The sequence below is a fragment of the Heloderma suspectum genome, chromosome 12 (genome assembly GCF_057233095.1).
Source record: "Heloderma suspectum isolate Gila_16-S chromosome 12, 16-S_ref, whole genome shotgun sequence".
NCBI lineage: Eukaryota > Metazoa > Chordata > Lepidosauria > Squamata > Helodermatidae > Heloderma > Heloderma suspectum.
Window position 1 is genome coordinate 4224344 of NC_139469.1, and position 14519 is coordinate 4238862.

A 14519-nucleotide genomic window follows, 5' to 3' on the forward strand; every position below is an offset into this window, starting at 1 on the left:
GCGCTCTAGCCGTCTCACCTCCTGTTTCAGAGCTCGTAACCGCGGATTGAACCATGGTGCAGTCCGAGCCCTGTTCAGGGGGAGAGGGCGTTTCGGAGCCACCCGATCTAATGCCCCAGTGATTGCGGCATTCCAGCCACCCACCAGGGTCTCGACCGAGTGGCCGTTGGCATGCCTCAGAGAATCCCCAAGCGCGTTCAGGAATCCATTTGGATCCATAAGACGCCTGGGGCGGACCATTTTAATGGGTCCTCCACCCCTGCGGAGGGGTTGTGGAACCGAGAAGTCCAACGTCACCAGATAGTGATCTGACCATGACAAGGGGGTGGTGGATATACCCCCGACTTCCAGATCACTCCCCGCTTCTCCAGAAACAAACACAAGGTCTGGTGCATGACCGGCTACATGGGTGGGCCCAGTTAGAATATGGTGCAGCTCCCAGGAGGCCATGGTCTCCATGAAGTCCCGAGGTGCTCCTGTGAGGATGGCCTCCGAATGTACGTTGAAGTCCCCCAACACCAGTGAGTTAGGGGACTGTACACGCACATCAGAGACCTCCTCAAGCACCTCGGCCAGGGAGTCAGTCGTGCAGCGGGGTGGACGGTACACGAGCAGAATCCCCAGACTGCCCTTCGGGCCCAACCTCTAATACATGCACTCAGCAGCCTTGGTCTCCCGGAGAGGGGGTCTGGTGAAGACCAAGGACTCTCGGTAGATAACAGCCACTCCCCCTCCATGATCCCCAGCCCTCGGCTGCTGTGCATACGAAAATCCAGCTGGACACATGGCTGCAAGGGTTGGAGCAGCAGCCTCGGCCAGCCAGGTCTCCGTAATACATGCCAGGTCTGCACCCTCATCCAGGATCATGTCATGGATGAGGGAGGTTTTCTGGGTAACAGACCTGGCATTGCAGAGCAGCAAACGAAGGCCAGAAGATGGGGTCACGCCTCCCCCAGCCATTCTTTGGCTCTGGACAGGCCCGGAGCAGGGGACAGATACTACACATCTCTCCCTTGTTCCCCTTACCTGGCATGGCCTGCCCCTAGCACTCCGCCAGCGCCTGCCGTCCAGCCTCGGTATCTTCTGGCCCCCAACTCTTCCCCCCACTGCCTCCATCAGGTGGACACATGCCCCCTCGCTCCTGCCTATCAGGCAGGCTACCCACCCCTAAAACCACAACAAAATCCCCCAAGAAAAAGAAAACACACACACACAAAAAACAATTAAAAATCCCCTTAAAAATAATGCCAGGCCGGAGTCCACAGGGAAGGCCTGGTGGTGGTGGTGGTGGTGGTGGTGGTGGCGGCGGCGGCAGCTGCTGCCGCCGCCGCAGGCCCAGCAGCAGCAGGCGCGCCTCTTCCCCAGTGGTGGTGGTGGCCTCTCCTGCAGGCCCTGGCTCTCCCAGGCCACCTCAGCCAGCCAGCTTATGTAGCCCCTCCAGGGAGGGCAGGTGGAGCAGCACAGCTGGCTCGGTACCTGGGGGCCTGGTCCTGCAGGGACTGGCAGTCTGCCAGGCAGAAGTCTCCAGGGAAGGCCTGGTGGTGGTGGCAGCGGCAGCGGTTTTGAGAGAACCTTCTTAAGAAGCGCAATACTGCGGCAAGTTCCACATCTGGTGGCTTTTCTGCGCTCCCAGGCCATGGCAGAGCGTGTGCATCCTCTGGCAATAAGGCGTTTCAAACGTTTTAATCTAAAATCAGTATTGTACAGGCAGCCCATGCACACTCGGTGTTCTGGCTTCAGTAACTTTCTCCACTTGCTGCCCCCTGGAATGGGGGCCGGGTTGGCTGGGGGAGGGGAGTGTTCACTGACGAGGGTCCTTCCGGCTTTGCCTCCTCAGGTGCTCCAACGAGAAGGGTTATTTTGCCGTGTCGGAAAAGTGCTCAGATTTCTGCCAGGATGACCTCGCTGATGATGATATCATGCTACTAGACAACGGCTGCGAGGCGAGTCCAACGGCGCGTGAAAACAGGGCCAGCGTTGCAGTGGGACCAGGGCTCAGGGCTCGCAGGGTCAACGCTCCAGGACTCTTCCCCCCTGTCCCACCACCCCTTCCCTCTCAGCTCAGCTGCAATTCACACGGGGGGGGGGGGGGGCAGCTACAATGTATTGTTGTAATGCAAAGTTTTCTCTGGTGGCTGAATGGGCAACTAAGCCCCGTTAGCTTTACAAAAGTCCTGTCCCTGGCAGAGATGAGAAGTGGTGTGTTGACTTGGGAAGTTTCTCCCTAGTGCTGGGCAAAGAAACTCCTGGAAAATCTTGAGCTGCTGTTTGGGGACATCTTTCCCTTTCTCATACAATCTCTGTTCTCTCCAGCTAAAGTCCAGCATGTTAACGCCTACATTGCACTTTGCCATCTCACTACGCTGTGACTGTCAGCTGATCCTAATCAGTTGGGTTTTATGCGATCTACTGTTGCTCTTTGGCGTGTACACACGTGCACACGGAGAGAACGGGAGTACTGCCTGCATTTGGGGGGCTCTTCTCACAGGCGCAGCTGCAGGGGCTGTTGTGATGAATGCCTGAGCTTCTAGATGTTCCACTACGCCAGTGGGAATGACCCCTCAACTTCTGCCCTCCTCCCTCTGGCCGAAGTCCCATAAGGGCACAATCCTATGCATGTCTAGACAGAAAAGAGTCCCACAACTTCCAGCATCTACACACAAGCACACAAAGAGAGGAAGAATGGCTGGCTGGGGAATTCTGGGAGTTGTAGGACTTTTTTCTGTCTAAACATGCATAGGATTGTGTCCTAAGACAATAAAGGCGATGAAGGATGGACTGAATTTTGTGTCATGGGATGGGTAGCAAATGGAAACCAATTTCTAAATTGGAACACATAAAAATCTTTAAGTGGATTTTTTTTTTTGCTGTTTTCCTTTTAAAAAAATGGTTTTAACACCTTCTGCCTCTTTCAGGTGTACATGTGGGTTGGAACACAGACCAGTCAGGTGGAGATCAAGTTGAGTCTCAAAGCTTGCCAGGTAAAAATGACACTCTGCAAGTAGCAGATACCCAGAATCCATCTTGAACCGTTTCATGCAGAGAAAATTAGTCCCCCTATTTGCCTGAAAATCCAGAAACCTGGATGTTTTCAATGTTTTATGGGGTCATGCTACTTAATTGACTGGGTTTTTTAGCAGTTTTGAATTTTTCAATGTTTTAATTTGTAAATGTTAAGACGCTGAACTGCAGACTGGAAGGTCGGCAGGTCAGCAGTTCGAGACCCGAGTGCCGCGTGACGGAGTGAGCTCCCGTCTTCAGTCCCAGCTCCTGCCAACCTAGCAGTTCGAAAGCAAGAAATTGCAAGTAGATAAATAGGTACCGCCTCGGCGGGAAAGGTAACAGCATTCCGTGCACCTCGGTGTTCAGTCATGCCGGCCACATGACCACGGAAGCATCTTCGGACAGTGCTGGCTCTTCGGCTTAGAAACGGGGATGAGCACCACACCCCAGAGTCGGACACGACTGGTTGGGGACACCTTTTAAGTCACCTTGAGTCTGTTGGATTTTTGTTTTTTTGGAGAAAGGTACCTAAGAAATTTAATTATAATAAAAATAATTAAAATCTGGTGTGGCTGAGATCATTCTGCTTAGAACACCCCAATCCAGTCACTGGCAGGGCTGTTTTGTGGGGGAACACAGCTGTCTCCCTTCGGTCTGCTGCCCAAGGGTGGGAGAAAGCACTGTTTTATTTGGACTGTTTTGTTTATCTTTCCTCCAGCATTGTTGAGCTTTCCTTTTCGCTCTCTTTGCAGGTCTACATTCAGCACATGCGCTCGAAAGACCAGACCCACCCACGGAAACTCCGCCTGGTTCGGAAAGGTAACGAGCCACCAGCTTTTACCCGCTGCTTCCACGCCTGGAGCATTTTCCGGAAGCCTCCAGCCTAACCTGATGGCTGACAACAGTGCAAACAGGACTTCCTGAAGCAGACAGACTTTGTAATGCTGTTCAGCACAGGATGGAGCCACCACTGTCTCTCTTACACCTGGCCACTCTTTTTTTTTTTTTTAAAGCAGCAGCCAATTAGGCAAAACATTACTAGAAGACATGGAGCTAGAACAGATCCCTCCCCTTTTTAAAGGAGACCCACCTTCCTGTTGCCACTTTTTTTCCTATAGAAACCAAACATCCGTATCTCTGCTCTTTCCTCCCTTTTACTTGGGCTAATCAGGTAGATGTTGCTTGGGTGCTGTCTTGAGAAGTGTTACAGCCAGTAATCCCATTCCCACCACAGCAGAATCACAGTTTGGGCTTGTTTTTCCACTTGTAGCAAGACCTGGATATTTGTATAAAGCGCACACACACACACAAGACCAGAGCGAAAGCTGTATTGTAAGAGCACCACATGCTTGCAACCGAAAGAGTGAGTTCTGGGCCCTGTTTCAGGTAGGGTGACTTTGTCCTGAAACTTAAGAGCTCTTTGTCAAATTTGTGACGAAGAGCAGAGAAACAGGAGTCCCAAACAGTCCACGGTTAAGTGAGGGGATGATGGAGGCTGGCCAGACATTCAAGAGTTGCGTAGAAGATGGAATTTCAACAGGTGAAGCTTACTATGAAAGCTGTGCCTGCTGAAGTTACTGGGGTGGGCAACTCCCATCATCCCTAGCCAGTATAGCCAATGGGGAGGGATCATGGGAGTTGTAGGCCAAAACATCTGGCGGGCCACAACTTCCCGACCCTTAAACTATTAAGTACAGGATCTCTCTCCTATAGTTGGCCACCGTGGATCTTTTACATATTTAGGAGCACAGAGAAAAAATAAGAAGTTGCTTTTTAAAGAAAATAAAAGAAAAATTGGACTTTATGCTTTTGAAGTTTTGATCTGCTGCTAGTCCTTATGGGGGGGGAAATCAGTGGTATATTTAAAAATGGCTGCTTGGCTCTGCAAACAAGATAAAAAAAGGAACAGCTGCACCAACGGAATTCCCAGCGCATTTCGACACAGGTCTTTATCAAGGGAAAAACTCTTAAGAGACTTTCCTGGAGGATCCCCTCTCCCTTACTTCTTCCAAAGGAGACTGAAAAGTATTTTACCTTTCCCATGTCAAAATGTGTTGGGGATTCAGTGGGTGCAGCTGGTCCTTTTTTTATTTTGGTTTCCAGCTTTACAGCTCTTCTTTCTGATCCCAAGCAGGCCCTTGGACCATTGCACTTTTCTTAGCCACAGCCACATCAACTCATGGGATTATGGCTGCAGCACTTAAGGACCTGGGAAGAGTTTCCTGTGCCTTCAGCAGCTGTGAGACAGGCAAAAATTCAATAGGCCAAGCTATCCCACCCCCACACAAAAGAGTTGCGGATGTTAAGTTCCAGGCACCTGCTACCCAAACAGGAGGCAGCAATCACAAGGGCGGCCCCTTCTGGTACCCACTGAACCTCTCTTGCTGGGGCTCTTTTTGTCAGCATCCTTTTGAACCGGGAACAACCATAGCACCAGCTCAGCCTCGTGAGCTTGCAAGCTTTGATACCAAATCAATAAAAAGTCTGCAGTTGATGGATTACCACCTTTCCGCTTGTGACGTCCTGATGTTATGGGACACAGCACCGTCGGGGCTTAGAGGCGGGGCCGGCGTCAAGGGTAGGTGGGGTGGGGCACCTGCCGAGTGTCCACACCCCAGCAGGGGCCCACTGACAAGAGCCCCCTGGACCTTCTCCTCTTCACACTCGCAGCCTGCTTGTTCACGGGCCTCTCGCTCTGGCCCAGACGATGGTGCTGGTGGGGAGGAGATACCACATCCTCCTTGCCCACTGGCTCTCTGCCTGCCAAGCAAGCGGTACCCATGAGGAGCAGCAGCAGCAGCAAGGGAGGGGGTCCCGCCCAGGGGCTGTCAGAAGCCTGCAGCTGGCACAGAGTGGAAGGAGGAAGCGTTCTGCTCAAGGTTACTCTGCCATCATCAGATTTCACCAGGCAGCTGTGCAGCGCCTGCACGGGGGTGCCGTCTGGGTCCTCAAGTTGGGAATCCCACTCTTGACACAAGCCCCCAACACCCTTTGAGGGCATCTTGTGCAAGGGCCCTCCCAAACCTCACAGCACTGCTCAGAGGCACATGCGGGCAGCCCTCTCTTCTGCGAGTTCATGCTGGCCATCTGCTGTATGCCAGTTGTCCCCAACTTGGCACTGTTCAGATGTGCTGGGCTACAACTCCCATCTTTCCCAGGCTGCCTGGCCAACGCTAGGGGTTGCAGTCCAGCACACGGGTGTGGAGAGGCTGAGCCACCACACACAGCATGCAAGCTGTGTAGGTTTTTCCCCTCCTTTGCTTTTCTTCTTCTGAACTGCTGAGTAGCAAATGCACGAGACCAATGTTGAGAGGTTTGAATGCCAGGAGAGATAATCGCGCACACATGCAGAGATCTCCTTCACCAAGGTAGGCCTAGTTCACACCAATAGAAGAGGCGGTAACAGACCTCGTGGCAGGCAGAAGCGTTTTGGTCTTGCTTCCTCACGGACATGTTAGTTTTCTACAGGCAAGGGTGTTTAAATGTCGTGTTTTATCCTGAGCATTCCATGCCAAGCACATAACTTGACCCACCTAGAATCTAAAGCCAACCCAAGGGTTTACCGCCTCATCCACTGGGAGCATCAACTAACCCTGCTGAAGTTTCGTGTGGCGCTTTCAAATGGTCAAAGTACTTCATCGCATGCAGTAATCTAGTTATAACCCATGTAATGACCCTGTAAGGCAGGAGTGAAAGGTTGTCCCAGAGAGGAAGGCCAGGACCTCTTCTCGATCATCCCAGAGTGCAGGACACAGAATAATGGGCTTAAGTGACAGGAAGCCAGATTCCAGCTGGACATCAGGAAAAACCTCCCGACTGTTAGAGCAATACGACAATGGAACCCATGACCTAGTGAGGTGGTGGGCTCTCCCACACTGGAGGCGTTCAAGACGAGGCTGGACAGCCATCTGTCAGGGATGCTGTGACCTGGATTCCTGCACTGAGCAGGGGGTTGGACTCGATGGCCTTGTAGGCCTCTTCCAACCCCTGTTCTATGAGTGTGGAACCTGTTTCAGCCCCAGAGCCAAATGCCACTTCTGAGAGGTTCTCGGGGCCCAGATTCCAGTGGCGGGCAGGGCTGAAGCCAAAAGAGGCCTGGTCAACCCACCAGCACATTTTAGCTTGAGCCTCTTTCCTGCCAGTAACTCTGCCTCAGGAGAGGCATTTCAACCTTTCCGAATGGGGAAAACCTGCAAAAAGCGAGGAAACCACCCAGTGATCTGTGCTTGGGGGAAAGGGGTAAGGCCAAGGGAAGAATAAGGGGAGTCTGAGGCTAAGATAAGAGCAGCAGCCAGCAAATTCATGTTAGAGCTTGCTCTTGAGAAACCCTCCTGTCCCCTTCCTGAACGGGGCCAGTGAGAAAGAAACATGGATCTCTCTGGTTGGGAGACACCTCTGCACAGGAGGAGGGCTGCACCGTTTTGCTTCGATGTGTGTGAGTTTTGAGGAGACCCCTTGCTTTGGTTCTCCAGCTCCCTGGTAGACCCCCACCCTGGACAACCAGCCACACAAAGCTTAAGATATTAAATGCTTTATTTTTTCCCTTTATTAAAAACCTGTATTAATAACTAAACAATGCTAAATCCTGGACCAAAAAAACAAATTCCCAACAAGAGGGTACATTCTACCAAGGAAACTAACCCATCCTCCCCTCCACAATTCTGCTGCAAGGAACAAAAATTAAGACACACAATGGCACGTTTCAACTGTGAGCTCCGCTCCCTCACCCACACATGCACGCGCAAATGCACACACTCACCAACCATTCAATCACACGCACCCGAGGGGGGCAGGAATCAAACCGTACCAAAATATTCTTACAAAGAAGTTCTTGTGACATCATCAGGGGGCAAAGTTCAAGCGTACGTAGGATTGGGGAGGGCAGAACTGTCACACTCGCACGCACACAGTGGCAAACAAGAAGGGAGGAACAGCCAGCCAACCTATGGCAGAGCTCACACTATTTAAGACTCTTGCTCTAATCTAGGCTGGGCCGTGTCGGTTCCAGTCTGAGAGGATATATTCGGACTGCTTTCCTCTTCCTCCCTTCTGCTCATCTTTCCCCCGTCCCGCGCCATTAACCCTAAAGGGGCGCTTGGCCAGCCTTTCCTTGGCACAAAAATGTCAGCGAGAAAAATCAGGAGACTCTTCCTGCTTTAAAAGCAGTGGCAAACAGCACAAGTGGCCTAGCAAAAGCCAGGATCCAAGCTGCAAAGGGCCCCGCGCTTCATGCCTCCCCGGCAAGGTATGTTTGACATGAGACAGGCTGCAAGGAGGACTCGGCTGCAACTGTCAGCGTGTTTGGCTGGAGGTAATGCAAAAGGAAAAACAATTTGCGTGAAAGAGGGTCCCGTATTACAGGCAGGCTGAATCCCTCTGGGAAAATGAACTCCGGGGAAGAGAGGTGCACAAGGAGCAGATGGATTTCCACGAGGGGGCAGGAAAGCGCACGGCTTGGCTTAAGCCCTTGCCAAACACACGAATTCAGTCGGTCGAACTTGCTGCCATCCCTGCATCCGTGCCCGTTAAGACCAGCTGAACCTCCACTCGGAAAATCCTCAAAAACAGCAAGAAAAAAAACGTTTCCAGCTTTAATCGGAAGGTTGGGAGGTTTTGACCCACCACCACCATGAAAACTGCCTTATAATAACTGCTGGGATTCGACAGCCAATTTAGCGGGTGGCTGGCGGCTGGGAAGCAGCTCCAAGGTCCAATTTGGATTACCCAATCAATTCGGGCCAAGCCTCCAAAGCAACCTTGACAATTTGGTAATGTGCAAACTGGGCTGCATCCGACGTTGTGACTTCTCTGCCAGACCGATGAACTGAGATGCGTCTACTGCAGCCATACACCTTCAGGGCACCAGGTTGGGGAAGGCTGTTCCAGGAGGACTTAAGGGATGGCAAGAGGACCCGGGGAGGAGTCAATAAAACCACTGAAGATCGCAACACACACAGAGAGTGAGGCGGCCACTTGTGCTCAATTCCTTAACCTCAACCACCGGGGCACGGAAGTGTTGTTCTTATCACTCCACCGCTCACAGAGAGGAGAGTGTGAGGGTGCCATGCAAGGCGTTGGTGCACCACTTTGAGCTTGGCCAAGACTTGCAAGATGCTGTGCTACTTCCTGGGTCCATGTGGAGGTCCCCCTCTGGCCAGCAGCCAGGGAAAACAACACACACACATATATGGGATGCAACCTGAGGCTCTGAGCTTATTTTGCCCCCTTGTTGGTTAGTGGGGATTAGTGGGCCTACACCAACTGGGAGTTGTGGAGGGCAGTGGTTGCTCAAGATGAGAGAACCCCTCTCCCAGAGAACCCGTGCCCCGTATAAAATGTGCAATCTGGAATTTCAGGAAGGAAAGAAGGAAGGTGGATGCCACCTTGTCATACAATTTAACCCAAACCAGATCAGGGGGTCAGCAACTTGGGGGCCTCCAGAAGATTTTGGCCTACAACTCCCATCATGCCTCCCCACAGCTATGCTGGCTATGGCTGATGGGAGTTCCAGTCCATCATCAGCTAGAGGACTACAAGGTCCGCATCATGGTCTTAGGTCACGGTCTTCCCGGAAGCAGCTAAGGCCAGGAGAGTGTTCTAGAGCAGCTGAATTGCTAAAGAGCAAAGGGGGAAGAAACACACACTTAAGGAGTTGTAGGTTTCCCAAAACTTCTAAGAATCTCCTTCCTCCCGCTACCTTGAAAAGTTCACAGTTGCCCAAAAACCAACGACCCAGAAGAGTCAGCAAAAAAAAAGGAGGTTATCTCAGCCATTTCTTCTTCGATGTGAAGCTTCCTGCAACGCAGCAGTCATACGAGCTCTCTGGACAGATCTTAACGACTTCGATGCACGTGGGGGGAAGATTTAATACGACATAGCTTATGGGTTACTTGCAGATCTGTGGTCTCCTGTTCCACAAAACCTACCTTTCGGGCAGGGGAGGAGGGGGAACAAACACAACCAGTCATACAGCCATGTGACTTAAGAAAAATCCTTCAGACCAGCCAGCAAACCGTCTCTCTGAGCCCCCAAAAAGAGGAAAGAAAAAAAACACCTTTCCACTAGTATTACAAAAGGTCGCAAAATTTCTTCTGGTCAGGCTTGGCCACCAGTGTAGGAGACGGTGTTTGTCATCTGACCAAGCGCCAGTTTTCTCCACCAGCTAGCTGGGAGATATGGGGAGTTGCAAGAGGCGGGCTGGGAGGGTGAGAAAAGGCGCTTAAGCAGTCAGGAAGGCTGGAGGAAAATCTGAAAGTATGTAAACATCCTCGCAAAGAGCAAACAAAATCCGGCAAAATGAGAGAGAGAGACACTCTGCCAGCCAGTTCGAAGAGGTTTCAGGGAGTCGCCCGATGTACCAGACAGCAAAACAGCCCTCCATCAACCGTATGTAAAAAGCCCCTTCCCCCCACAACACCTGATGCTTGGCCAAGAGACGCCCGCTCAGTCTTCGTGGGATCTCGACGCTATGCGCAGTTCCCTCCCACATACAGCTTGCATCTGTTTTTGCTTTTTAAAAAAAGATTAAGGGTTTTAGTGTTTTTGTGCAAGGGAAGAAGAGTAGACACAACTTGGTCCCGTCGGAGGTTGGCACGCTTTTTTTCTTTAAAAGAAAAAAAAAGGAATAGATGCAAACTTGAAGAGGTACTGAGGAAGAGATGGGGGGGGGGGAACCAGCCTGGAGACCCCCAGATGTCCATTTCCAGACCGTGTGTTAGGAAAACGTTATGACACTTTGTAAAAAAAAAAAAAAAAAAGTACGAGACAGTCTCTGGAAGGAGGAGGAGAGGGATGGCCAACCGTCGGTTGCAAAACGGAAGCCTTGTCCATGGGGTTCCAAGTGCCAGAGTGAGCCAACTGGGCTGTGTGATGTCTCTGTAGAGGGAATGAAGGGTGATGAGCACAGCTGGGATTTTCCACACGAGATGCAGGTCCTGTTCACGTATCACGCTAATCTGGGGGTGGGGAACCCCAGGCCGAGGGCCAAATCTGGCCCTCCAGGCTTTCCCATATAGCCACATCCCCTTCCTCTAGCACCACCCCCTTCTCCCGTAACCACCAACAATTTGGTGGTTTCCTCGCTTTTCTGCAGCTTTCCCCGTCCAAAAAACTCGAAACCCATCTCCTCTGGCGGAGTTACTGGCGGGCAGAGCATTACGCTAAAAGATGGTGACATTCTTTTTTGTGTTTCGGCCCTGCCCCGTTTATCTTAAGCCCCACCCGCTTGGCCTCTGGCCCCGGAGAGAGGTCACTGGAATTGGCCTCTACCACCCTCTACCAGTGGAATACGGCCCCCGGAGAGCTTCTCCAAAAGTGAATTCAACCCCAGGCTGAGAGAGGTTTCCCGCCCCTGTGCTAAACCATGGTACAGCGCAGCCTTCCCAACCTGGTGCCCTCCTGGTGTTCTGGACTTCGGCCCCCGCCAGCCTGGCCAGTGGCCAGGAATGCTGGGAGTTGTGGTCCAAACCGTCTGGAAGTGTGGAGAAGGTGGGAGAAGGCTGGGCTAGCAAGACAGGAATGAGCGTAGCCTCCGCCTCAAGCTTGCAAGCTCCCCTCCCTTCTCCTCCTGAGCAGAGAGGATTTGGAACGTGAAAGCTTCCAAAGTCTTCCTCCTGGCCATGCAGGAGGGAGAGAGGGAAGATGTGCAAGGCATGCAAAAATGACGACCCAGCTGCTTCTGCAAGTTCAAGTTGCAGCAGTTGGAGCAAAACAGCACACTTGCTTGGCAAAGTTTATTCTGCTGCAGCTCATCCTCTGTATGAATCACGGAAGCTTCCCCCGCAACACACTCAAACCTTGCTCCTGGGCCTTCCCTTCAGAGAATTCACCAAGCAAAGGCTCAAAAAGCATGCATGCACTCTTGAGGGCTAGAAACGTCTCTCTTGTTTTAATGAACGAAAAGGAGCCATCGTCACAATGTACCTCATTTAATTAGGATCCCAGCGGACCGAGCCTCATCCTCGTTTATGTTTCTCAGGTTTCTCTCTGCTTCTTCCGAGGGTCTGCAATAGGTAAGAACAGAAGAACAGCCTTGCTGAAGCCAGATCAAGGGCTCCTCTAACCCAGCCTTCTGTTTCCGAGCAGTGCTCAGCCAACACGCCCCAGAGAAGCTCAAGCAGGGCACAAAAGAGATGTCCAGACCTGCATTTGTCTTTGACATTTGGTAACCGGAGACATACAGCTCCTCAACACGGAGGCTCCATTTCAGTATCGATCAACTTTGACTGACCAATCACCTATAACTCTGCCTTTTTGAAAAAGCCCCAAATGCTTTAGATTTTACTTTAGATTTACTGATTGCCCACTCCAGGGAGATCCCGCTGGCACCTTCACTGTCTACGTTTAGATGCCAAGTTAAGATCTTCGTCCAGCAAGCATTGGATTTTTAATCTAACTATTAAGCTGTCTCTTTCATCTTAATATTTTAAATGTTGTGATATTTTAATACTTTGATATTTCCATTGTTGTGCTTATTCTGGGGGTTAGTTTATTATTGTTTGGGGGCTTTTTATAATTGGAAACCACCCCAAGGGCATCTGCCATGTGGACAGTAAATACATTAATAATTTAAAAAAACAAAACATGAAAAAACATGAAAAACATAACATACAAGACAAGACAAAACAAAAGAAAGCAAAAGAAAGCAAAACGTAAGAATTACAATTAAAAGTAAAACACTTAAATTCAAATAAATAAATAAATGCATACATACATACACACATACAATTTCAAGGCTAGTGGATATCGCCTCTGACTTGATGCCATAAATAGTTCGGGGCCACATTATCTGATGGGCTGCCTAGAAGGACATGAGCCAGCCCAAGCATGAAGGTCAGCATCAAAGACCCTACGCTCTGGTCCAGCAACTGGCAGGTTGTCAGAATCAGGTTTTCTCCACAGCTGCAGCACACCTTTGGAACTCCCTCCCCAGGGAGATCTGTATGGCTCATCACTGCTGGCTTTTAAACAATGCACACCTGAAAGCTCGTTTATTCCAGACTGCATTTGCTGCTTAAAAACCATGAACAGCTGGTGTGCTGTCTTTGATTGGAATTGTACGTCCACGCTTTGGTAATGTTGGAAGCCACCTTGTGAATGCAATGTGCCCTGAAAGGCAGGTTAAAAAACTAAATGAATAAATCCCGTATCGAGGGAGAGAGACTTACGCCAAGTAGTCTTTTACTTCCTCGGCAGTGATGTCTCCAGTGGTATCCAGAGGGGTGTCAATGCTGTTGTTGGGCGAGTCGACCGGCGTTGGGGAGAAGGAGGCCTGGTGCTCGTCCGGGGACCCTGGACAGCGAAGCAGCAAAAGACAGAGAACTTAGCAGTTCACATCAGAAATTCAGACTAGATAGGTGCTGCGTCCCTTTGAATGCTTTGAGATGGGTGCTGCGCTCATTTACAGAAGGGACAACGTGTTACAAGCAAAGAAGGAATTTGTTCTAAAATACCCCGTTGCTAGTAAAAAAAGGAAAACAACCTTGCACTGAGTTGGTTTTTTTAAATCAAAACCCCCTAGAGAAACAGAACTTTTTTTACAGAAAAGAAATGTGTAATTTAATATCAGAAATGGCGATACCACCAGTTTACAGAGCATTTAGAATAGCCAAGTGAGGATAAAACGGTTTGAAACGGAGCGGTAACTTGAATAGGCCGGGTCAGATGTCAACCCAAAAGTCACAGACTGATTTCTCTGCTGTTCTGCCATACGGAGGAGAAACAGTCGCTTCCTTACGATCGCTGCTGGCGAGGGAGCGGCTGCCCTCCGAGCCTTGCAGGATGTGCGTTCCGTTAGCCTGGTTTAGTTTCGGCGTCGCTGCGAAGCTGTTCCTGAAAGAACGAGGGAGCAGCGCTTAATGTCCCACCAGCTACACCAGGGGTGCAGAGCCTCACAAGACAGCGGCCCTCCGAGCTTCCCCACATGGGCACGCCCCTTCCCCTGGCCCCGCCCACTTTCCCCAACCACTGATGGTTTGGTTACATCACAGCTTCCATGCAGTTTCCCCCCCTTCTAAAAGGCTGAAAAGCTTCTCCTAAGGCTTCGTTACTGGCAGGGAGGGTTTTCACCTAAAATAAGCTGATATTTTTAGTACATTTGACCCCACCCCTTTTGCCTTCACCTCTGCCCACCTGAGAGTTTCTCTGAAATGCAATTTGGCTCTCAGGCTGAGAGAGGCCCCACCGCCCAACCTATTTCCAATCCAAACTAAATACAACATTATTCACAGTAATAAAGTGAAATGCATTGTTAAGTAAATAGCAACTGCCTCCCCCTGACCCCCACCTCGGTCAGCCTGTGACCAAGGAGTGGGGAGGCTTCACACTTTCCCCCCACCAGGGTCCTGATCTGGATCCCCCTGCCCCATGACTGCCAGAGCTCTGTTACCGATGCAAATAGTGAGGAGAGGAGGAGACTCAGATCAGGGGACCCCCTACAGCTGCTACTTACTCACTCTCTCTCTCTCTCTCTCTCTCTATATATATATATATATATATATATATATATATTTTCCCAC

At 50.8% G+C, this 14519-nt stretch overlaps 2 protein-coding genes across 4 annotated transcripts in view; one reads left to right on the top strand and one right to left on the bottom strand.

The window, feature by feature from the left end:
* Nucleotides 1-5507, top strand: part of FLII (FLII actin remodeling protein) — a 44652-nt gene extending 39145 nt beyond the window's left edge. The window contains exons 28-31 of one of the 2 annotated variants that reach the window (XR_014785489.1): nucleotides 1838-1943; nucleotides 2916-2981; nucleotides 3756-3991; nucleotides 5079-5507. Coding sequence is in view for 1 of the 2 variants with exons in the window: in XM_084818136.1 (XP_084674262.1) it covers nucleotides 1838-1943; nucleotides 2916-2981; nucleotides 3756-3890 (307 nt within the window). In the remaining variant the exon portion in view is untranslated. Of the gene's footprint in view, nucleotides 1-1837; nucleotides 1944-2915; nucleotides 2982-3755 lie in introns of both variants that reach the window. The other variant, XM_084818136.1, reaches the window with a different exon arrangement.
* Nucleotides 5508-7519: 2012 nt separating this feature from the next.
* Nucleotides 7520-14519, bottom strand: part of LLGL1 (LLGL scribble cell polarity complex component 1) — a 78273-nt gene continuing 71273 nt past the window's right edge. For both annotated transcript variants that reach the window (XM_084818138.1, XM_084818139.1), the window contains exons 20-23: nucleotides 13739-13833; nucleotides 13170-13293; nucleotides 11926-12005; nucleotides 7520-10878 (exon numbers count right to left, since the gene is read on the bottom strand). In XM_084818138.1, the coding sequence (XP_084674264.1) occupies nucleotides 11927-12005; nucleotides 13170-13293; nucleotides 13739-13833 (298 nt within the window). In that variant the 3' untranslated portion in view covers nucleotides 7520-10878; nucleotide 11926. The remainder of the gene's footprint in view (nucleotides 10879-11925; nucleotides 12006-13169; nucleotides 13294-13738; nucleotides 13834-14519) is intronic.